Source organism: Aythya ferina (genome assembly GCF_964211825.1).
Source record: "Aythya ferina genome assembly, chromosome: 8".
Taxonomy (NCBI): Eukaryota; Metazoa; Chordata; class Aves; order Anseriformes; family Anatidae; genus Aythya; species Aythya ferina.
In genome coordinates, this window is record NC_140304.1 from 27,382,763 (window position 1) to 27,407,772 (window position 25,010).

Here is a 25,010-nt window from a genome sequence, read left to right on the forward strand (position 1 = left end):
TATCTGTTTGGCTCATTTAAGAAATTAGGTTGGGGTGACTGGGAATGGGTGTTCTAACAACACAACTAATGCTGTTTTAGCATCAGTTTCATTACAGAGCATAGTAAGAACTATGCAACAGGTGCCCTTTTATCAGAAGGTCTTACAACATCGTGTTAGTTTTGAGATAAACTCAAAACTAGCAATTTGTGTATTGATTTCAAAGTTTTGATACTAGATGGCACTTGCTGCAAGAACAGAAAAAAATAATATAGTGATAAACCAAACTCAAAGTGCAAGATGATTGTGCATGGTAAGTCTAATACTGGTGTTTTCTAAGTACAAAGGGATGTCTTTCAAAAGGTACAACGAAAGTATTTCAGTCTCAAGACACACCATTGTAACAAAAACAACCACCCTATTTCTACAGTGACGCTTTGACAGATTTGGAAACACCAGCAGATCAGCAGAATCTGACTGAAAAGGATCTGATCCCTGGAGAGTTTGGAATTAATAATTTAACTTATGTAATAAGGAAAATGTCTGGACCATCCCCCAGCAGGGTTGACAGCAACAGCTGGAACATGAGTGGTAACTTGGTCATTTCACTAATTCATGACACAATAGCTACCACCAATTTTGGGATGAGGGTGAAGCAGTGCTGTCACTGCTGGACTTCACCTTCTAACATGCCCATTGATAACAAACATGAAAAAAGGTGGTGGGAGACCCTCCTGCCTGATTCGTAGCGTAAGACTGCCTGGTCCTCTCCAGTAATTTCTAATGCATGTTGTTTTTTCCTTTGTCCCAGAAGAAGTACTAACCTGGACAATTGTTATTGTTAATTACAGGTGTTTTGCTCTTTTGAGGTTGCTCCTATTAAAAGAGACACAGGTTACATAAAAACATCAGATACTGTTTCAATATAAAGAGTAGTAACTAATTTATTACCAGCTCTTTTTTATACCTATACAAGAAATTTGAGGTTCAGAAGGGCATTATCTAAATGATAAAAAGGATTCATGGTACACTGAAGACTAAAATATTTGCATTTCATTGTGGTTGCAATAATACTACTAGATAAAGAAGACGACAAAACATTAAATACAAGTGCCCCAGATAAGCTGCATGGTCACATTCAATTCAATCCAATCATCATGAAGTTCCTGACTGCTGCTAAGTCACACGACAAACTATGCACATTCTGCAACACAGTAATTCTGTTGCTTCTGCATTAGTTGGAATAATAAGGAATTCATCACAAATCATCCAGGGAATTGTCCTACTATTATTTTGCCTGACAATCAATCTGTCACCAAAATAAATTAACTTTTAACCTAAAGCAGAGTACAAACTAAATCTCTGGAGACTGCACAAGGACAATGTGACCTAATTATTGCAGCTACTTTGTAAAACTGTCTTGAGCTATGAAGGGAAAGGTCATGTATTTGCTTCTTAGCTAAGCAGTAGAAATCTGGCTTTTTTTTTCTTTTTTCTTTTTTTTTTTTTTTTTTTAATAACAAAACAGATTAAAATCAATTTTGTTGATTATTACTCATTCCCCAGAAAATTGCTCCCACAGACCAATGCTGTTTTCAGCCATCCTAATGGGGCGCGCTCATCCATTGAAGTCCTGTGTAACTCAAACACAAACATGATCTGACCACGACCAATTTCCCACAGGTAACTGAATCTATCTTAGTGGAATTGCTGCTAAATTTATTAGTAGGTAAGAAACTAGGCTTTGGACTGTCACAGAGTTAAGTATTAAAGAAAAAAAGTTAAGAAAAAAAAAAGGTTGTTTTTTTTAAATATGTTGAAGCAGTATGTCTAGAAGTGTTTTCTCCCTTTCCAGAAGAAAGCCTGCACTCCCTCCTAGAAGCCCTCACAAGCTAATACAATGGCAAGGGTCACAGACTGAGGAACAGAAGTCAGGACACACACTCACCGTGCTTGGGTAATGAAATTCAAACTTCACGAATGCATCTAAATCTTTTGGTGCCACACCTGAATGAGAGAATAATAAGTCAGTCTGAACAGCTAATACAAATAATTTCACTGCATCTGTAATTTTGAGCAGGATTTTCAAAAGTGCCTAACTGATTTTCTACCCAACTTGTGGCCTGTTACTTAACAGCAGCTGAAATAAAAACCATCCATCAATCTGAAATCCATAGAAAGCTGGCATCCAAAAGAAAACACTCACTTTCTTAATGCTTTTGTTAGTCCTTAGACAATCTAATCTAGCACGAATTGTTTACAAGCCCCTCAAAAGAAGGAACTAGCAGCAGTGATGTTGACAAGAGCAACTCCTGTCTGCTGAGGGGTCAGAACATGGAAGGATGGTGCAGCATTACAGAAGGTAGTCAGAACAAAATACAATATGCACATGAAATTTAAACTATGACCCAGCTGTAAGTGAACCTTTGACAGATTTAAAGTTCTTCCCTCTGTGCAGTAGGAACAGATTCTCTTTATTCTTCTGTTGGTTTAGTTTGTGTTTTTAACACTGCTTAAGGGTGGTGCTTGTTTTGTGTTGTTTGAGCCTGAAACCTAGCTATTTTGTTTCAATGAGTACTGGCTACAAAGGTCTGATCCTTGAGTGGTCTTCAAGGTAGAAGATCATGTTCCTCACTACTTCACCCTACATACTCAGAGAAAAAGACCACACTACTTTGTGCTTTCATACCTGGCGGAGCTGGGAGGTTTATCCCCCTGACAATAAGAAGGTGCATTTCTGTGCTGTTGAGCTCAGAAAATATCCTGTGAAAAAATAAAGACAAAGAAGTGTATTCACCCCAGCATCCCAACACCACCTGATCCGCTGCCAGACCAGGATACCATTGGTATTTGTCAGGACTTTTTCAATAGCATATTCCTACGCAGATGATCTTCATAAGTTACAGAAGAGCAAGGAAAGAGCACGAACAAAGATAAAAAAACACGTCTAAGGAATAGTGGAAAATGCCAAGAACAGAGCCCAAAGACACCAAGATTGAGTGAGATAGGCAGAGGAAGGAAAAGTGGCTAAAGCAGCAGAGCGTACCTTATCATTTTAAAGGTTCTCTCCTCAAAGTGATGGCTTGGAGGATCCATTCCTTGTGCTTGTGCAAGCTGTAGGATGTCTAAGTCCTTTTTACAACCTTGTGCCAGTTTCTCAAACCTAAGTAAAAGCAATAGAGAAGTTACACACACAATGCAACATCAAACAGAGCATTCTGCCTGATACAGGGCACAGGGTAAGCCTCACAGGGGAGCTCTGAGAGCATCTTGGAGCTGTAGGCCTCACAGCTACCAAGCCTTTCACAAGGAGAACTGTAGCAACCTGTACCCCTGTCATCTTTAGGGGCATCAGGGGACCCAAGTGTGAAATGCTCACATTTTGGGAAGCCTAACAGCAGGCAGCAGGTCTTACCGAGTTGTTTCAGCTACATTTCCCAGGTGCATGAACTGCTTGGAATACTGCAAACATCTCTGTTTGTATACAAATACAGATGCAATTAATAACGATCTTTACTCACAAATTCATCATTGGCAGCAAGTTTTGAAGCTGATGACCACCTAATTTAAGAAAAGCCAAAATCCAGAGTCTTCCCAAATCACCCAAAACCATCCATCCCCCAGTACTTTAAGTCTAAAGCCAAGCACAGAATTTATTTGAGCTGCGCTGTCCTACTACTTTTTAAATCACTTAATTTCTAGAGATGAGTTTCACCCAAGGGCTAGTCTTACTCATTCAGGTACTATTCTCAAACCTGATTACCCACATCTAACAGTGATAATTTGACAGTCCCAAACCTCCAAGCATACCCTCTAACTTCAACTAGTGGACAATACAACTCTAAAAATTGTTTGCTCTAGGACACATAATCAGAAATATCTTAAAAGAATATTAATAAAACCCATGGAAATTTTGTTTGTTTGTTTGTTTGTTTTAAAAAGGCATTTCTAAAATGGATAAACCGGTTACCTCATGTTGGTCCTTCAGCAATTTTATGAGCTGTGCGTATACTTCCTCTGCTTTCTGGGACACTTTGAGATCTTCATGGTGTATGAAGATAAAATCACCCTCATCATCTGTGGGGGGTGATGGCAGCTGCAACACAAGAACACCACATTTCAGAGCCCTTGTAAGGGGCTTGTAAGAAATAATGAAGTAGCGGAAAAGCAGTCAGAATGTATGGAAAGGTCAGTGAAGGGAGACAAGCCGTTTTTATTCTCAAGGTAATTCCAAACCAACCACTACTTATACCACTGTCTGACAATTACTTAAGTCGTAAGACTCTGCAAAATGTCTCACAGGCCTAGCTCCCTGATTATTCAGGTCATGAGAGCTATTACAGTGCAGTGTGGTTTCCACACCTACCCATAAACCAATAAGAACTAGGGCATCACTGGATCACATACATCCGATCCTCATCCCAAAATGGAGTTAGTTCATAACCAGGAGGTGTACTCACACCCTAAACCCAGGAAATACTCCCAAGCTGCATGGTTTAGGTGTGCCACTGTACATCAGGGAGCAAATGGTTCGTGGAAACTGAATTTTCTCAGAACCTGGCATATGTGAGGAGTAGAAAAGCAAACAAGACCAAGATATACGGGAATTTCAGGGCTTAGTATCCACATTTGCTATTTAGGCAGTTTTAACTGATTTTAAGTTTGTGTCAAGAAACATTATTAAATCAGTGTTTGAAGTATGCACTTAGATGTCCAAGAAAATGATACAAAGCAGAATACTAGCAGTCCTACTAACCTTGGAAATATCAACAGGTTTGCCACGTTTTGCTTCCTCAATCTTTGGGTCAAAGCTCTTAGCTGTTCTGAGATACATTTTAGCCTGTTCAAGGTTATTTTCCTTCTTTGCTTTGACGGCTGCCTTCATGTACTGCTTCTTTCTGTTCTCCAGAAATTCCAGCTGTTGCCTAGCTGGAAAAAAAAATTGTATAACTCACTCATCTGACACTGTCATGGCCCTGAAACAGGTTTATCATGTTCATTTTTTAGCCAGAGAAAGGTCAGTAAAAGTACAGACATAAGCTAAGGACATTTCCTTACTGCACTTCATTGAAATTGACACTGGCCAATAAACAACACACTTCCTTATATCATGGCATCCTACATTAAAAAAATAAATTAATCTCACGGCACTTCACAAAGATACTTATATATAAGTGCCAAAACAGAACTTACAGCCCCGTATTTGTAGGCAGAAGACACAGACTACAGTACTGCTGACTGGTAAATAGCAAAAGCTCAATTCAAACTTTCAGCTTGACATTTAAATTTGTAAAGGACAGTGAATAGCACATGAACCCTGCATGAGCACATGAACTCTGAAAACAGGGTTCTTCTATACTCATTTCTATCCTCTCAATTGATCTGTCATAGAAAACAGATAAGCCAATGTGTGCAGGCCATTCAGACATATCCACCTCTGCTTATTTATAACTCCTTGTTATCTTTTTGTTTCTTATTCATTCTTGGGTCTTTTCTTTCCTTCCCAAAGCAATAAGAACAATCCCACAAGTCAGAAAACATTGCTTTACCATGTAACAGGTCAGTGCATTCTGCCTCTTTGTGTACCTCACTTTGGAAAGAGCTGATTACAGCCACTTCCAAAGATACTTGTGTTGTATTCACCAGTGCACTCTACTACACAAGCTTAGTGATAACACGAGCTAAACAGCACTTGCAAGAGGTGCCTGTCTCAGCAAATAAATGCACCAATGACACTCACACTGCTTACTGCTGTCAGATGACTATCCTATCCTGTCCTGTCCTTGCAAAAGAGCCTGCTGCCCTGCTGTTGTGAGCAACTTGCCCAATCAGCCACAACCAATTAGACGAGGTAGCTAGCCCAGTTTTCACTGAGACAAAACAGCCAGAACACAGTGTGCTCTGTGAGGCCGAGATGCAGAACACAGGTGTTTTCAAAGAAAATCTGTGAAGAATGGACTGAACAAAGCCATTAATCCTACTGATCTTGGCTCCTTGACGTTCCTGGCATAGGTCTAAGTGTAAATGTTTTACTCCACTCCCACACCTCTTAATGCCTCAGACACATTGACAAAAAAAAAAAAAGAAAAAAGGGAAAAAAATTCACAGTTTATGGTCAGATGTATGCTGTACTTCTTAATTTTGGGGGAGGGAAGAAGGTTATGTTTGGATCACAGAATAGAGTTTGACTAGTGAAAGATAGCTTTATGATAGCGAAGTACTGGCATGTTGTTGTGAAGATGAAGTCAGTAGGAATCTAAGTTTTTGTTACACCTATTGGTCTTATTTTAAGGTACTTGAAATGCCCAGGAGAGATTATTGAGTAATTAATTACCAGGTAACACCACAGACAGGTGTTAGCACTTCCTTCACCAAGTCCAGGTCAATTAATTTAAGAGAAATGCCATCTGATGTTGCACAAACCTAATTTCATGAGGATTCATAAATTTTCAAAGCCAAAATAGACAACTTCTACGTTTTAATGTTCTTCATAAAATGAGTCATGGAATTTTCTAGAGAGAATCTGTCAGGTGGCACTGTGAAATGCCTTTGCGCTCTGCACAAGAACTTGCATCAGCCAACCAGGCAGTTCTGCTTTGTCCTGAGAGAACTGCCCAGGGCAGGACGGAAGGACAGGATTACAATCATGGCATGACAACAGAACCAGAGAGAGCCAGGATGCTGCTGCTGCATGCCCAAACTACCCAGTGAGGCAGTGGCCATCACTTACTATCTATACAATTAATCTTGTACAGAAAACTGCTTAGTGACCTCAGTGATAGAAGGGCTAGAGATCGATGAATTACTGCCTATACACCAGTTTGATATCGTTGGATGAAACACTGGACAGCAGCTACTGTTTCATGTAGGAAGCTGCATTAGACCAATGAATAATTCACGCTAGCAAGCCGTTCACTCTAATGAGAGCGCAGTTCAACTATGAACAGAGTTGAATATTATGAATCAATACGCTTGTTACATCAAAATCAATTAAAAACCCAATCAACCTTATAATTACACGTGCTGCCTCTGTGAAATAAAACCGCATGGATGGTTTGGGTCTGCCATTCAGCAAGCAAATATATTGAGGCTCCTGTCAGAGGAAATCTATATCACACACTCACAAGCTCTCAGCCAAAATATAATGAAAAGAAGTCTTTACCAAAGAATTAAACAAAACTCATGCAAAGGACTCGTGCACAGGCATCACTGGGAATGATGAGCCCTTCACCTTACCAGCTGGAGGGAGATGATCCACTGACTCTGCCTTGTCCAGGGTGGAGGGCGATGTAGCTTGTTTCACATGCTCAGGAGAGCTTTCCTCCTCAGCTACAGCAGATGGCACTCTAATTGGCTTAACAACTTGAGTTGGCTTTCCAGGCAGCTGAGCAGGCTTTTTGGCAACTGGGGCCTGTGTCAGAGGTTCATTCTAGCATAACAGAAGTAATTTCATATTAAATCCATAGAATCTAATCAGGAAGACAGTATCTCAAGCATGGTTATCAGTGTATCAGACTTTTGGTATCACTTTTGAGGGTAGCGTAACATTCCAGACTGCTAATTTCAACTTCTGGGGTTTCTAAGCAGGGCTATGCCAGTAGGTAGCTGATCTATGCCAGCACCTAACCTCTGCTACAGAAGGGACAAAAGCAATGTTTGACAAGGTAGTGATTTCAAAAAGAACAGATGCATGCAGAAAAAACATCATCCAGGAATTGTCTCCATTAAAAACTACTCTGGTTGAAAGCACAGTTCAGCTACCAAATCCAGCTAGAGAAAGAAATCAAACCAAAGACTAAAAGCTAATGCTGTGTAAAAAGAAGCAGTAAGTGTTGAACATCCTGGGGAAGCACAAACATAGGAGTTACTGGGATGCAGGATTTAAAGCACATATTTAAGTACTTTAGAGCAACATAAAGAGATGGCCAGGATCTGAGGTATTTATTTTAAAGTAAGACCCACACATAAGATAGATATGAAAAAGAAACAAACCAAACTCCGGATCCCTGGATTCTGTCTGTAAGTACTGATTGTAATAACCATCTCATCTCTCTCTTCTACACTGTAATGCAGATAAAGTACTCCTCTCTCAGAATCTGAGATCCTGTACTCTTCAGAATTCTGGGAAATATATTTCATCTCAGGCTGTCTGGATTTGCCTGACTGGAAATCCAATGGACTCGTCTCCATAACCAGAAGAGACAACATTTAAACTATTAAATGTGCTAAAGAAAGACTAACCTCCTCTTCTTCATCATTTTCTTCCATGCTTGCCAGCTGACCGGCATTTTCCAGAACAGCAGCTATTGTGCTGCCGCCATCAGATGCTGCAACACCAGGAAGAGGGGGAAATCCTGAGGAGGAAAAGAATATAGAAGTAAAGGGTTACGTAAGACACTGTATGTCTTTCATGTTTGTTTGTTTTTTCCCCTTTTTCTGTAAGGCTATTTCTATCCAGGTAACACTGTCACATGTATTGCAGAAGGCAGTATAACTAGACTGAGGCCAAGGCCACGAACCCTTGCTAAACAGTCTGACTGGTGGGCTTACGATCAGACCTCACCCTGATATCCAGGCTTAAAGGGATGATGCTAAAATGATGACAACAGAGCATGGTTTTCTAAGTTCAGCAACTGACATGCAGCCAAGGAACCTTACAACCCCAAGAATTTGGTAAGAGGTACCTCCAGACCCAGCAAAGAATTTACTCCCTCCTTTACACAGAAGGACAGCAGATTGTACAAGAAGTTGCTGTCTCTTTTTCTCTCTCACCACAGTGTCACCTTAGATGGCACACGACCCATGAGAAAAATCAGTGCTGTCCCATACAGTAAGAAATAACGCATCACTGAAGCCCAAAAAATGAACTGTAACACTAGTCCTTGAAGTATATGCTGAAAATCTACTGCAATGGAGAGGTTGCAAAGTAAGGCATCCTTTTACAGATGGGAGGAAGGCTGGATGATGGAAGATAAACTCTGATTTCCATGCTACCAGTTCAGCGTCAGCTTTAAACAACGAGATACAGAGACACTACTGGCTTTCTAAATTAAAAAGATTTATCTTGTTAATATGTAGCAAGGATTCCTGTTGCCTGTCTCATTAGAAATGACAAGAAATAACGACTAAACTGCTTCTGAGCCTGGAGATGGCTGCTAAGGGGACAGAACAAGCTTCAGGTACACAGGCACGCAGAATCTTATACTGATGCCCCCATGTGACACTTGATCCATTAGTAGGTAGCATTTCTGGCTCCACGAAGGTCAAAGCTGCTACTTATCATCATCCAGATGCAATGAAATGCAGTCAGTCCATTATAATCTCATTGTGGTTTCAGTGACTGCCTTACTGTCATCTTCAATGTAAATCATATGGCCTTTAAATGCCGGCTGGAAAACATACAGCTGAGTAAGGAAATTACGGAGTTATGCATATTTCCAGAATGCTAAACATGGAGTACCTCACTCTTACAGGACCTGCTATTCACTACAAAAGAGATCACGTTCTAGAGCAAGGGTTGCTGAACTGCTTTCCAGGGACAGCTTCAAAGCAGGACTGTTCAAACCGGTACATGACCTGACAGAGCTAGCACTGTCCACTTTAGTACTACTTTACTCCTACTACAGTGTTTCCTGTTGTTACATTTGACAGTGACAAAAAAAGCCACAAGCTCGAGGATTTTTTTTTAACTTAGAAAATCTAGGCACCACTTTGCAGTGCTTTGTGCATCTTATCACAACTCATTAGGCACAATGCAAAAGGAATGATGCTTCAAAGGGGAGGAAATAGTATCACGCAAGCCAGAGGTGAAATATTCCTGGATGACCTTGCCCAAATCTTTACAGACACAGCAGTATACATTGTGAAGAAGATAAACAGGAGGCAGAGTGTCTCATGGAGCAGGTTTGGTTTCTGCTTCTCTCACTGTCTCAGTGTGACCACAGGCATGATTTGTTTAATCTCTGGATACTCCTTTTACTAGCCTTGAGAACTGCAATATTGATCTGACTTGTCAGGTGTTGAAAGGAGCTATTTAATTAAATATAGTTCTGAGGCTGCTGCTGGGAAGAAACAGAATTGAAAACATCAGGTAATTTTTTTCCAGTTTCAAAAATCTCCATCCAGTTAACTAAAGAGACAACACATCCGAAGTTTACTTTTTTCCGTTAGAAGGGCTGGGACAGAGGACAGGTGCCTTTTTCAACACCTGCCCATGATTAAGTTGTTTAATTCTCTGAACAGGATTGCTTTCAGTTCTGACACTCTCAAACAAGCATCCAGGAACATTCACCAGAGTGAAAGTTTAGGAGCATTTTGGTGGCATTGAAGAATACATTTTAAAACTGTTTATCAAACAGTAAGGCCAGCCCACTCACTGAGAAAAATGAGGAGCTGTTCCACAGGACGAGGAGGCTGTATTCTGCACACCTCCTCCAGAGTCCAGCAGACATACAGAAGTTGGGATCAGGACATTCTATGTTCACACTTACCAGGAGGAACAGGTAGCTCGGAAAAATTCACTTTTCTCCCCGCTTTATGGGCTCTTATAGCATCTTGGTATTGCTGTAATAAAAGCCACTCAGTAAGACATAAAGTGGAGTTTTATTTTAACTGTGTCAATCATCATATTTAACCAGCATAAATATTGCAGAATGCTCAGTATTTTGGTATCAAGTCGTATGTGCATACCACTGCCCTTTAATTCTGAAGCCAATGCTTCTTCAGTGATTATTTACATGTGTTTCTGACATAGTGAAAATGGTAAAGTAAAAATACTGCTTTGAAACCTAAACTTTCCTAACATTTTAGATCTTTAAGTTACTTCATCAACACATTATGGAGCAGAATTTTTGGATAGGAACTCAGCTCTGAAATTTCTGCAGCTCAGAAATGGACAACAGGTTTTTAAAATTCTTCTGGCATAAGTGTCCGAAGAGCTTTTCCTCATTATTTACCATTTACAGTATGTGCCTCGCCTCTGAATTGGTTTTATATCAGCAGAGCCGAACACCTGTATTTTGTTTCTCCTTCCTCTGTAAGTTTCAGTTTCCCCAGTGGAATTCTTGCCAAACAAAAGGACAACACAAAAATTATTTTATCCCAGAAAAAGTCTTCAGCAAGATAATTAATTCAAATGGCTTTGCTGGATGCAAGCAGCTTTCTACAATGTCATTTTATATACCTTGGCTATCCTCTCGTGCATTCTGGCTTTCCGATCATCCCCACTTGCTTTAGCTTGTGCTGCTGCTGACTTGTACTTCTCAAGCCTTTGCTGCAATGCTTCCAGCACTGTTTTTGGTTGCTGCAGAGAAGCTTGAAATAAGACAGACAATGAAAAGCTACATGATTCAGACTTCAAAACACAAGCTGCCTTTTTCAGACCTTTCCTTACCTTCTGCAGAGACAAAAACTTAATTGCAAAGTCTTACTAATTTTTGTTTGCATTACTGGTCCAGAACAAAAAGTACAGATGTGATCATCAGCAAACAATATTCAGGAACATAGCTAGGTACTCTCAATCCTGCTGTAGTTGACTGGCAAGAGCAGACCTGAAAATGCCTTCCCCCCCTTTTTGTTTTTTTTGTTTTGATGTCTTCCTACAAAAAATCAAGTCCTACCTGAAGCTTCTTGGTTCCGAGGTTCAGGTGATGTAAGACCTTGGGAACTTCCCACTGGAGCTGGTACCTTTTGCTTGGATGTACCTTGTACATTTCCTAAGCTTTCAAGATCTGCAAAGCAAGGAAAGCAATAAAATTCACAGCATGTTCTATAAACAGCAAGACAACCCATGTTAGTAAGAAAACCATCAATTTGATCACATCCTCTTCCAGAAAGCTTTTTGGATTCAAAACAGTATTTGGGTGGCAAGATGAGTCTAAAGTTTCAGAGCAAATGCTTTACAGTAGAAAAATCTCAAATACTAATTTAATTTTGCTTGGTGCTGCTTATAAAGAAAAAAAGTAAAACAAGTTCAGGTATTCTAAGAATTCTTTCCCAAAACATAACTTGCTATCTTGGCAGATGGAAAGTGTGAAACAGATTGCTAAATTGACGAAAATATCCTAGTAACAAACAATGTGCCAAAAAGGGAAGCAAGTAATACTGTCTATTCAGAAAAACAAGTTTCCAGCACTGTGCAATAGCAGTTATTTTATCCACTACAAATATCTTCCACTTTTTAATGTTAGAATATGCCATGGGTGAAGTTTCTCTCTAATGCCACTTGGTGATCAGTTTAGAACTTGAGAAGTCGTAAAACTCCTAATAAATATTAATATATTTAATTAATAAAATAAATAATAAATAAATAAAAATATTGAAATAAAATAATTACCACTCACAGTAAACTGCCTAAAACACTGACTTGCAACCGTTGTTGCTAATAATATTAGCTCCATTTTAATAAGTCTCTTACAAGGATATCTTCAATATTGTTACCTTCCCTTAATATTTATACTAATGCACTGAAATCATCTGTATCCGGAATGAGTGTATCTGTTAGTTTTTTTAACCTAGAACCTTATGAACCTCAGTTGAAACACATAAAGTCATTAAATACTACAGCAAACTTTGAGCATTTGTCATAACCCCATTTCCCTGCCTCTTCAAAGATTGGCTGCTTTTATCTAAAATTACAAAAATGGGAAAATTAGACATCGTTACTTACTTGAACTCTGTAATTCAAAGAGAGTAACTTTAATACAAAAAATGATACATCACTTTGCTTGGATGGTCTTGATTAGAATTTGAATGTTCAGCAAGTCTCAGACCTAAGTAATCTTCAATTCTCATAGTTTTGCTATCAATTATGAATCATTTTACATTACAGCACAGAGAGACTTCTAAAAAAACATTCTGTAAAATGAGCCTTACCCTGAGGAGATGGAGGCATATTCTGGAGGTCTACTGGCTGCCCACTGTCCAAAGCTTCTAAGACCACATCAAATTTCTAATGCAGAAAAACAAAACAGAAGGGGTATTCTAGTATGTCCACGACTTGCTAGCTGTCGCAATGAACATTTGACATTCAATGAATACATAAGTATAGTGTGTGAGTACAGCACAGTTACATTTAGAACAGGATTCACACAGGATTTCACATGTGCGTACCTTGCCTGTCTTCATGTATTCCTTTGCCTTCTCCAGGTTCCCTTGCTGTTTGGCTTTCAGAGCTGCTATTTTATACTCCTTCTGCCTCATCAGTAATATTGCCCGTGTCTTGCTGTTCTGGAGATCTGTGAGAAGGAAATAGTACTGAGACTTACACAGAATACTCAAGATGTGTTTCTCTTGCTATGTTCATCTATTCACTCCTGCATTGCTTTCAATTATATGTCATGAAAAAAAAATCACATGAAAAGAAGAAAAAAAAAAAAGAAAAAAAAAAAAAATCATTTCTTAGGGGTTCAAAAACTCTTTAAAGCTTGGAATCCTACATGTCACAATACTGAATGAGAAACTGAGGCACAGTAAATGTTAAGTGAAACATACTGGTACACTGTATACCAGAGTTTTATAACAGTATGTGATAGCACTGCCAGAAATTCAGCATCCCATGGACAGCCGTACCTGAAATATTCAGCAGGGAAGTGCCAACATAAGCAGTGCCTTGCAACGCAATTTAAAACAGAGAAAGATGTAGCATGAACATTCAAGTTGCAGCTGCCTATCCTCTCAGATCATGGTACCTGTTTCCGTGGTAGGACTAGAAACAGCACGACCCTGTAGAGACTCCAATTCCAGATGCTGCTCTGCCTCACGAGAAGTCTTCTGCTCATCATCTGCAGCAGACTCAGCTCTACTCTCTGGTGGGACACTGACTGAATCTCCTGAAATCTCCTGCTCTGCTCCTGTGGCTTGAGATATGTGAGAAGAGCTCTTTCCTGTTGCAACAGGAGGTGGAATTTCTTCCTCATTGATTTTTTTGCCTCTCTTCACTGCAGCCAGCATGGTTTCCAGTGTCTGGCAGAGATGAAACAGCAAAGTTAATTGGCATTTTCATCAAACCTATTGCTAGCATAAAATCATCAAACGACATTAATTCCCCCATTCATGGTAGGATCTATTAAACCCATCACTAGAAACTGTTGCCCTTTAGCATTACCTATTTTTCTGTAAGGGCAACTTTAGCACTTGTGAAAGGAGCCCAATTATCAGAGCAAACAATGCAAAGGACTTGCTACACAAACTAGGTAACTGGAAGTACCTCAGCACCTAGAATTATCAGATGGCTGATGTGCATACAGTTAGATTTGTCACAGTCACCAAGGAAGCCATTTATACCAACTGCATATGCATTTGGTCTGTAAAACAAAATAAAATAAACTACACTGAAATGTCACTGCAAACATGGCTTTAGGGAAAAGAGGAGTTCGCATACTTCTTTCATGGGGATGAGAAAAGCCATTAAATCTGAGCAAAGGACATGGGACTTCAGCTGGTGACCTATGACAAGAATCTCTCACCATCTGTAACTTGGGTTAACTGGTGCTCCTCTTCTTTAAAATCCTTCCTCCACAATGAGTATTACCTGCACAGTGTTCATAGTGTTTTTAAAATTATTTTTAAAACTAACATTCAGACAAAAGAGCACCATGTTCTTTATGCCAAAGCAGAAGTTTTTACTTCCTTCACTTTCCACTGAAACTGAAATGAAAACACGGAAAGCCACCAGCAAAATCTCATCGGTGCCAGAATCACTGCTATTTTCAGTTAGCCATGGCTTTGTTTAACCTATTAAGCAACAATGATAAATACACTTTGGACTGATTGCATGTGAGACTGGGGTTCAGACCAGTCCAGCAACCCACACGCAGCTCTCTGTTTACCACGTGTGGGATGACAAATTGACTGGAAATGGAATGAAGACGCTCTGAGATTGAAGTTCACATTTCCAAGAACCAAGTACATGAAATAACTGTACATCATTTTCTAGTGTGTCATCTAGCTCATTAAAGAACTGAAAGCTGTGAAGTAAGATCTAGCCTACTAACCTTAGCTACACCACTGAAGTATGTGGAAACTCCCCACCTTGAAAAAAAAAAAAAAAAAGCAAAGAAGCAGCAAACAGAGCATTAGGTTTCTGTATTTGGTGAAGGAAGTTGGTTTGGCTACCCCTATGAAAGGTCAGGTGGTTTTGTGCACATTCCTTTCAGAGCTGGTAGGCAAGCAGACACACTCAGTTGTTCCCTTTGCATACTAAGCCCCTTGGTAGCTAGTCAAACATTACACTCTTCCTGCAGTGGACGGTGCTGGGTTATAAAGTTTTGCTTAACCAGACAGAGGCTGCTGCTGTCTGAGGTGACGCAGGAGATTAGATGAAAACAAACAGGGAAATAGAGGCACCCTGCACAGCAGTAAACACCGGGCACTGCAAACTAACTACAAGCACGCCACCTGGCTGAGAAGATGCAAAGCTGAAGAAACTGCTCCTCACCACAGTTTGTAATCGTCCTTGTGAAAAAGCCTGTTGGATTCAATTTCAAGCACAGCCGACACACCCAGGGAAAGGTATCCTGTCTTTATCTCACACAGCTGAGCAGGTTAGTACCTGAAGCATCAGCAATGAACTGGCAAGTGTTTGTGCTAGGAAAGCCCTGAAACTTCGCTTTGAGGTTACACTGAACAGTCATCACAGGGGAAATTCTGATCTAGATGGGCAGGTTTAACATCAGCATTTACCATATCCCCTGCCTCCAGCTACCACTTGCCACATTCAACAGAGCTGATGCATAGAAGACATCTGAAGTTACACTTTATCTGTGTACTTACACACTAGACCAGTAGTAAGTAGCAGGAAATATTTTTAAAGTAGCTTAAGGCAGCAAATTAGAATTTCTTTCCCATCTGAGCAATTTCACACATCTGGAAAGACTGAGCTACACCTCAGAGAACGCATTTTGACTCCCTCTCGTTCACATAACTTATGAATCCAACTTACCTTAAGGCCTCTTTCGTATCGGCGTAGTTTGACACTCTCACCCGACTCCTTTGCGTTTGAAATTGCCGTCCTATAGTTAGCAATTCTCTTCTCTATTGTCTGTTGCATCTCACTGGTAACAGCAGGAAGTGAGGTGGTCTCAGAAAAAAATAATAAAACAAATGAAGAAAACTTATTTAATCAAACGATATGAGTTTTTGCAAAGCACTGAAAAACAAACATTCCTCTTCTACACGCTCTCGCGTTAATGAAGGACGAAACAGCCTCTCTGAAACAGAGGAGTACTTGTACTACGCTAACGGTCCCTGGATCCACCTCTGGGCTTTCTCTCAAAGGCGTAATAGAGAAGAGTGGGTGGAGACATTTAGAAAAGAGGGTAATAGGAGACATGTGGTTAGAGAGTAGGTGAGGGAGAACAGTGAAGTCTCTCAAACACCACATAACAGAGGGTGTGAAGAAGTATTTTGGCACAAATCTTGACTTTTTCTTTTCTCATTTTCTAAACATGCTAGTTCACTCCCTTCAGGGGTTCTCCTACCTGATTTTACTCTAGGAGTTCTTTTTCCTCCTCCTACAGCTTGCAATCAGTTAAGTGACAACAGCAGCAAAAGTTATGAGTAGCTACTTACAAACACCCCACAGCTCCAGAGACATTTTGGATGGCTACTGATGTAATTATTGCCATTATCTCTATAGAAACTCTGACAGACTCACTTATTAATGGGCGCAGTGCACAGAAGCACTGGAGTCTGCAGCACACAACAGAAACAGGGCAGTAACTGAATAAAGGATTTGACTTCATGAGAACTGACAAATTAAACTGAGAAAGCTAATGCTACCACGAAAAAAATCCACAAAGATGTCAAAGATGTTGAGGTGTAACAAGTCTCATGATTTCAGCAAATTGCTTAATACAAAGAGGAAGAAGATACGAACTCTAGAAGTCTGTACTGCTGTCTGCATGCTCGTATATAAAATGAGGCACTTGCTTGATTTACCTCCTGTTTACCTCCTCAATTCAATGCTTACATTAAAATTCATCCTCAGAACAAACCAAAAAATAATCATTCAACTACACCGGTACAGCACTAGTTTCCACAGAGAAGACAGTAGCAGCATAGCTGTTAGTTTCTTTGAGGACAAGAAGATCTCTGTGCATCTTTGCTTGTTACCCTTGTAATAATCTGCATCCTAACAGTGATTCAGCAAGACTGTCAGAAACATAAAGCTCTTTCCTACCTGTGGTTGCAGTCCAGGTTCCTCATTTTCTGATTCAACTGGGGACTGTTCCATTGCTGTTGTTTCATCCCCACAGCTTTCTGTCTCGCCCTCCTCCCCCAGAACTTCTTGCAGTTCTGCCTAATGTAAAAAAGACGCAACAGTTCCTCAAAATTTTCTTTTTCCTCAAAATATAAAATAAAATCAACTCTCAAGTTCCAAAACCTTTGGTTGAACGTTGAACACAAACAGAGAGTCTTATCACCTGATATCCCAGACATTTTTTCCTTTATTTTAGGGAAACTGCTTCCATTGGTAACCACAAAACAAAATCAATAATAAAGACACTAAAACTTCTCGCTAACAAAGTTACACGTACCAACAGGTCTGTATCTTTCTCCAAGTCTTCATCCTCTGTTTCCTCCTCATCTTCATTCAGATCCTTCATACAGTCTGCAGCCAACTTTTCAATATGATCCATGGGCAGAGGAGCTGCAAAAAGAAACAGCTATGCAATCATCAGGTACAAATTCTAAAGGAGTCACTACTGGCTGAAGGAGAGCACTGACATCTCTTGCTTCCCATCTCTGTGACAAGACTCAGATGTAAGGGAGGATATACTCATGGATAGACAAAGACTGGGGAATGAACACAAAAAAAGCAATGCTAATGTTTCTGAGAGTGACAGCAGGAAAATGACTGCATCTAATAACCTAACCCAGAGATTACGTATCTGGGGGAAATAACATCTGTTTATTAATACAAGGAGCCTGAACTGAAAAGTTATGAGTACCACAACAGACTAGCATGTATGGTAGAACACAACAGTGCTCAGAAAATAGCCACAGAAGAGAAAGATACCATGGCAGGTTTGCACAGTAAGGATGTTTAAGACCGAGGAAGACAGACAAGTAGGCCTGGATGAAACAACTGGATCCGGGAAAAATTAGTCTGATCTGCTACTCAAGTTCCTAGGCAGATTTAAGATACAGATAAATACCTCTATGATTATTTACAGAAATAACTAAGAAAAGAAACTTGGTCATTATGGAAGACTTCAGTTTTCCAGTGAAAAGTTGGAAAATAATACTGGCTATTTTTAGATGTTATGTCAAAGCCGTATTTCTCAGTTAAGATAAAAAACAATGTCCACAAAAGAATAAATATAATACTTCCATAAATTAATCTGATTATAAGTTTCTATCTATGAAAGGGAATTACTGAAGCAGCCTTCGTCCACAGTACGAATAGACACCCGAACTAGTTTTAAGCTGATGATAGATACTTCAAACATCAAACCCTGCTTCAAAATAATACTTGGCATATAGAACTCATATACTCCAACTCAAGGCATCAAACTTGTCCTTAGAGGGAAATTCCCCTCTTTAGCCCCAGTGCAGAAACAGACTACTGGTACAGAGATCTGCTACACAAATCAGGAAAAGCACTGCTCTTTCTGCCTCTCTAACTACATTTCCTCATTTTATTCATTGCTATCTCATTCCCTGAGGTTTCCCTTTCTCCAAATCTTTATTAGTTCCTTTATGCTGCTATTTCTCTTCAAGCTTCTGTCTTTGCCCTGAAAAAGGGCACTGAACTCCTCCTTGCTGAGTTCTCATCTCCGCTTCATGCTGTGCCTAGCTGTAACTATTCACTTCTTCCATTCCTTCTCAAAAGGTGGAGTTCTTTCCGCACAAATCCCTACTGTCCACATAAATGCCTCTGATAGCTCTCTGTGGAGACATGACCCTGACTTCACTAGTCTCAGCAAACACTGAATAAAATCTAGATCTTCAGGGCAGAGCTTTACGGCTGATTTAAACAGATCTAAAACAGATCCCATCCCTCCCCCGCATTTGCTGAATCAGCTGAAAACTAACCCAAATAAAGTTGCTTCTTATCAAACGATCAAAGTTACTGTATCAATGCTACAGTGCCTCTATCAAACATGCAGCTCATATATACGACCCCTAGCAAAACTCTGCAACCAGGCTGTAGGCCATATCCAAAGGAACTGGCTGTACCTGAAGGGTCAGAGTATCTTGTACCTGAAGCCCCACTAGAGGCAAAAAAAAAAAGCCAACCAAGCCCCCTTGGAGCACTAAGGAGGTACAGCAAGCTGAGGCTACCTTTTCAAATACCTGAGCAGCTCACCAACTGGCATTTATCACTTACAGATAGCAGAGATTGAGATGTTGTAACAGTACAGCTTCTGTAGCCTGTGTCCTCAAGCTACAGAAAGAGATCACTTTTTTCCCTCATCATGGCTCTAGAATATAAATCTAGGAGCCAGTTACTGCACCTCGTGCTCAGCCAAGAACTGAGCACTAGTACTTACTGCACTGTGTCCCTTTTCTCTATCCTCCTCCAGAGAGGGTCTGTTTTTCTCCTGGCCCTGCTGGACCCTCCTCCTTTCCAGGTGCTGGACTGCATCCTGCCCCCATGCATCATGCCCCCATCAGTACACTGTACCAGGTCTTGTGATCCCAACCCAGTGCCTGCTGCCCAGTTGTTCATCTTCCACAAACTTCTGGTCTATATACTCCTAGTTCTACCAGGAAAACAGAGTAGTTGTAGATGAGTTTATGAACCATAACACACACCTTTAGAAAACAGAGTTAGCATTAATTTTTCCTCTATCTGAAGTTCCATTTCCCTCTTATGAAAAAAGTGACCAAAAAAAACAGTCTGATATGATCAGGGCCAAAGGAATTCAGCACTAGAGATGTTGACAACAATTCAGAAGTTCCTGACGCCCAGATTCGTCACCAAAACACCACAGTGTGGGTCTTAACCACAAGTAACCTATGTTCAAAGACAGATGTTCTGCTACTGTGCTTATTAGTATAATTGTGCTTAGTAGTCTTATTTACTACAATCTTGAAATCTAGATGATGGAAATGATTTACAATATAGTTTTAGAATCAAATACCCACTTTCTCTCTCTCGTCAATTACAGTGCTTAATCAGTCACTTTTCCTAAATAATTTTTAATTTCCTTACTCCCCTTTTTCTTCATCTGAAAGTCCCTTCAAGTATTGCAGATAAATGACTACAGAGCTGAAAATAAGGCTGTAGTTGCACTAACACTTCTTTCCAGCACCTGCAGCAAGGGCAGGCCCCATTCTCCTTTTCCCATCACTGCCACCCCTCCTCCTTGTAACCACTGCAGCATTCACACAGCCAGGCCCTAAACCAGATCAAGGAACTGTTTCAGCTGAAAACCCAACACAACAGAAGTTTGTTTTTACAGATGAGCTTCCTGAACCAGTCCACCAGGCAGCTCTGTAAATATGTGTACTACTTCAGAGGTAGAGCTTGCTCACTACTAAACTGCCCAAACTCTGAAGCAATCTTGACTTACAGTAGCTCACAGTAATCCTGTAAAACACTGAACAGCTCTAAGCAAATGCTATCAGACAAAATTAACAGATTCTTACAATATTAAGAATGATAATGATTAATTCCAACAGACACTCTACTCTCACACATAATGCAAGCTACAGAGTTGTCCAGGGAACTCCATCATTTCCAGAATGTCTCTCTTAAAAGCAAGTTCTGTTTTGGTTACAAAATCCAAGTAACTGAAGAATGTAACATAACTCTAAACAAAACCAGAAGAACAAGCAAACAACCCACCTTCCACTAGGAACATCATTTCCATTTTGAATTGATCTTACACCTTCTACCACTTATATGACTTCACATGCTAAATTACGAAGCACATCTTTACTTAGTCATTATTAAATTGGCTAGCCATGTCTATTTTTTTCCTATGTTCACAAGAACACCCTTATTGCAGTAACAACTTCAGCCTTTAAAAGTAAAGGAAACTGCTTCTATCAGTGACGAAAAAACTTTTTAGATAAATTTGTGATTTGTAAATAAGTATCTTTAATATATTATTCAGCTCATTAATAAGTGAAATTCTGAAACTTTAACTTACTTTTCACTTTTGGTTTTGCTTTTCCTTCTTTCACCCTTGCTCCTGTGATAGCTGCAAGCTCTGCTTCTAGGTCGCCATCATCCTCACCATCCTCTGCGCCCAGTAGCATCTCTTCAGGATTGAAATCTACAAACAGCCCCAGCTGGAGACAAGGGAAAGAAAAAAAATACAGCAGTGAGAACAGAGATGACGCTCAAAAGCATCACACTGCATAGATTAAACATTTCCATGCATTCTGAATGCTGCTTTTTTTTTTTTTTTTTTAGAGCCCACTATCACACCATTTCTATTACCAGAGCAATGCGTACAAGTCATATGTAACTCAGCTGAGGTATGTAAATCTTCATAAGCAACAAATACTCCCTCTAGAATGATACATAACCAATGATTTCTAAAAATAAAGCCTATCTAATAGTTTGACACAAGGTAAAATAAAACAGTGTCTGTTATACTGAGCCTCATTAAGCAGATACCATCAAGGAAGCTAAGGGCAGTTCTGGTAACAGCTAAGCTAAAAAATATTTAATCATGGTTCACATAATACAGGTCTGACGTGTGCACCACAGAGACTTCTCCCTTATCTCTTGGAAGAAGCTATATTTACATATACTGAACTGTTCTTTATTTCTCATTACCTCTGTACGTAAATCATAAACACAAGGAAAGTGCACGCAGACAGAAACCTGGCCAACCCAGCAATGCCTACACTATGCAGGAAGAGATCACTACAGCTAAGTGACAGCACCTCAGGGAAGATTATTATTAACAGTATTCAGAATTTGACAGAGTAGTGGTGGTTCTCTCAATTTTGGCAAAATATGCTGAAGGATATAAATATCCAAGAAACCTCTGAGGTCGCAATCTGAAAGACATTCTTCTAGATGCCATTTTGAAATGAATTTTGTACCACTGATGAAGAAACCAACCAAACCAGGACTAAGTGTTCTTTATGCAAAATACACTAAGCAATATATATGTATAAACACGAATTAACTGAATTCCATTCATCCTGTGAGGTAGGTGGAACACATTTCCTCAGGTTTTTTCAAAGCACAAGCCTCTTTTGGCTTATTGGTCTTCACATGGCGAAGCAGGCAGCAGTTCAGCTCCTTTCAAGCAGAGGAATAAAATAACAGTTGTTATTGCAAGGGTTAACAGCCTCCTCCTGCCTTAGAAGACCTGAAGTGCTGCCAGAAGTTGAAGCTGGCTGTCAGTTTATCAATTAGCGTGAATCAGTAATGACAACTGTCAGAACTGTGGTGCTGGTGGCTACTGCCCTGAAATATTTTGTTGCTCTCTTTGAAGCCTTGTATAATCCCAAATGAGAAGCTGAAACACAGCTGAGAAATACTGCCTCCAAGAATCAGGAAGAACGTTCAAAACCAGCAGCTACTTGTTGCCTAGCCATGATCCTGCCCTTGACATTCTGTAAGGCACTGAGCAAATCAGTTGGCCACCCCCTGCCTTCTTTGTTCATCTTCTGTAAAAGAAAACTACCATTCGTAGCTTTGTGCAGAATGGAAAGAAGGGCTAGACAAGATTTAATTAGGGAACATTTATTAACGGCGATCTAAAGATTCACCTTCTATAGAACACACACATGTATCTTTTATCAAAATGAACCAGGAGCTGCTGTGACCTGTGTTACTATGCTGCAAGCGTAGCGAGTGTAGTCATGAAGAAAAGAACAGAATCCAGCATTTCTAGCTCTGACTTTCTCAATCTGTTCAGCAAGGCACATTTCCAATTAAGTTAGTGCGTGAACTGCAAAGTTTTGGTTTCACTTCTTTTTTCTGTTATATGAAGCATTTGTTTAGTATTAACATGCAGCTCAAAAAAAATAAATTCATTTGCAAGTAAACAAACTATTGGCATATTCAAGAAAATGACCCTCCAAGCTATAAATAAGAAGGGATAAATAACTAACCATAGAGCATTAGAAATTAGCAAAATATTAGATCCTTTTTTTTTTTCCCCTTTTTTTTTTTAGGGAGGGTGAAAGATGTTTTTACCTTTTACATTTTCTTATATATTACTATTCCAACTGATAACTACAAGTTTTTGTATCAAAGCAATGCTGACGTTATGGACCTCTAACAGAAACATTCTGCCTCTTGTATAGGAAACCTGGTTCCTGGGAAGTCACCAACAAGGAATATCTTACCTATTTTTTCCAGGCTATTATCCCATTCCAATCTCTTCTCATATTTCCCTATTTTTCTATCAGCTATTTCTTCTCAGCAGACTTACCCCTTTTCCACCTTCGAAGATTTCTGAACTTCCGCTATGGTTCAAACTTATTCTATACGTTTAACTGAGCTCACTTTTTCTCCCATTCCTGTATCTAGAATTTTGCCTTGGTCAGATTTCCATTTCTGACACCGCTTCCTGACTTCCTACACCTCCTAACTATTAACTAAATCATGCCTCCCTTCTCCAGACTTCCAAAACCACATCCAAAGGTGAAGAGAATGAAAAAACAACATATTGACACATCTAAGCTCCCTGAGATTACGTTACAGCTACATGACGGGGACATAGCCAGATAAGCTTATCTGGTACATAAATGACTACACAGAGGGAAATAAGAAATAATTGTTGATTTATTGTTACCCCATACACGCCCCTGGATTTGTTACTAGATATTCTAGTCTTCTTATTTCTATGTTCTTAGATGTGTAAGAAAAATCCCAATATAGTTATTGAATTTGCTATTAAATCTCAATGTAGGTGAAGTAGGAAACTACTGTAAGCGTGAGTCATGCAGTCTCATGCGAAGATTACAGTGTTACAGCATCGTGGCTTCCTTCCAAGGCCTCTGCTACTGCATGTCAGATCATTACTTTAAGAACGCGCTAAAGCAGAAAGCCGAAAAACAATCAATACACAATTCGGAAGTTTTCGTAGCCCTACAGTATCAGTGCACGGGACATCCTAGCAGGACAGGCGCGGTAGGAGCTCCCCGAAGAGCAGGCGGCCCCCTCCGTGCCGTACCACCACACCTCCTTGCCCCTTCGCCTTCCTTACCTGCTTTGCAACTGCAGCGCCCTGCCCCTTCGCCTGGGGGCTTTTCTTGTGCCTCCTGCCAAGCATGCTGGCTCCCGAGTCTCAGAGGGCCGCGTTTCTAAGGGACTGAGAGCACAAGGAGCCCAGCGTCAGTATCTCAGCACCCGGCCGGCGGCGCGGGCCGGGCACGGCCCCCAAGCACCGGGGGCACCCCACAACGCCCCCCGGCTGCGGGCACAGCGGCGCCGCCTTCCCCATCGCTCCCGCCCGGCCCTCCCCGGCCGCTCAGCCCGCGGGAGGCCGAGCCCCGTGAAATGGCCGCCGCCGAGGGCCCGGCCCGTGCCGGCACAGCCCCGCCGGGCCCCGCTCACCTCCGCCCGGCGCTGCAGCGCGGCCCGGCCCGCACCACCCGGCCGCGGCTCCGCCGCAGCACAGCGCCTGCGCCGGGGCTCCGGGGGCGGGGCTGCCGGGCTTGGCCCCAGGGCAGGAGGAAGGGGACAAAACCCCAGAGCCTCGACACCGGGATCCTTGGGGTATCCCTGGTGAGGGGAGATCCCGTACACCCTGCCCCGGCCAGCCCCAGCACATAGCAGAACGGGGAGGAACCAGGCTGGGCTAATAAACGCGTTAATAAGGAGCTGTAGCATTTAGGATATGCATTGCCATAAAGGAGCCCCTTGGTTTTGCTTCTCCGGCCAGGCACATCCATGTTCAATGGTTCCTGAAGCTGCTGTGGCAAGGGTTCCAGTCCCCTAAATAAATGGATGCCCATCTCAGGTGCCCAGCCATCTGAAGCATTATACCCTGCTTCTTTAAAGTAACGTTAGAGAAGGGAGTTCTCTAAGAAGCTTTCTACCAGGTGCAGTCTAAGTCAGTTCTATTTTCTTCTTTACTGAGATCAAACATTTGGAGTCTGTTCCA

The 25,010-nt window shown here is 40.8% G+C and overlaps 1 protein-coding gene across 2 annotated transcripts in view; it reads right to left on the bottom strand.

The window, feature by feature from the left end:
- The window catches only part of CC2D1B (coiled-coil and C2 domain containing 1B), a 31,883-nt gene extending 7,307 nt beyond the window's left edge, over positions 1–24,576 (bottom strand). The window contains exons 1-21 of one of the 2 annotated variants that reach the window (XM_084528417.1): positions 24,461–24,576; positions 24,111–24,215; positions 21,084–21,225; positions 17,517–17,629; positions 17,159–17,278; positions 15,920–16,057; positions 13,668–13,941; positions 13,090–13,214; positions 12,853–12,928; positions 11,598–11,708; positions 11,162–11,292; positions 10,470–10,542; positions 8,221–8,333; positions 7,216–7,408; positions 4,736–4,908; positions 3,950–4,075; positions 3,395–3,453; positions 3,026–3,142; positions 2,669–2,742; positions 1,928–1,986; positions 804–855 (exon numbers count right to left, since the gene is read on the bottom strand). In XM_084528417.1, coding sequence (XP_084384543.1) covers positions 804–855; positions 1,928–1,986; positions 2,669–2,742; positions 3,026–3,142; positions 3,395–3,453; positions 3,950–4,075; positions 4,736–4,908; positions 7,216–7,408; positions 8,221–8,333; positions 10,470–10,542; positions 11,162–11,292; positions 11,598–11,708; positions 12,853–12,928; positions 13,090–13,214; positions 13,668–13,941; positions 15,920–16,057; positions 17,159–17,278; positions 17,517–17,629; positions 21,084–21,225; positions 24,111–24,176 — 2,335 coding nt within the window. In that variant the 5' untranslated portion in view covers positions 24,177–24,215; positions 24,461–24,576. Of the gene's footprint in view, positions 1–803; positions 856–1,927; positions 1,987–2,668; positions 2,743–3,025; positions 3,143–3,394; positions 3,454–3,949; positions 4,076–4,735; positions 4,909–7,215; positions 7,409–8,220; positions 8,334–10,469; positions 10,543–11,161; positions 11,293–11,597; positions 11,709–12,852; positions 12,929–13,089; positions 13,215–13,667; positions 13,942–15,919; positions 16,058–17,158; positions 17,279–17,516; positions 17,630–21,083; positions 21,226–24,110; positions 24,390–24,460 lie in introns of those variants that run through there. The other variant, XM_084528418.1, reaches the window with a different exon arrangement.
- Positions 24,577–25,010: the final 434 nt, after the last annotated feature.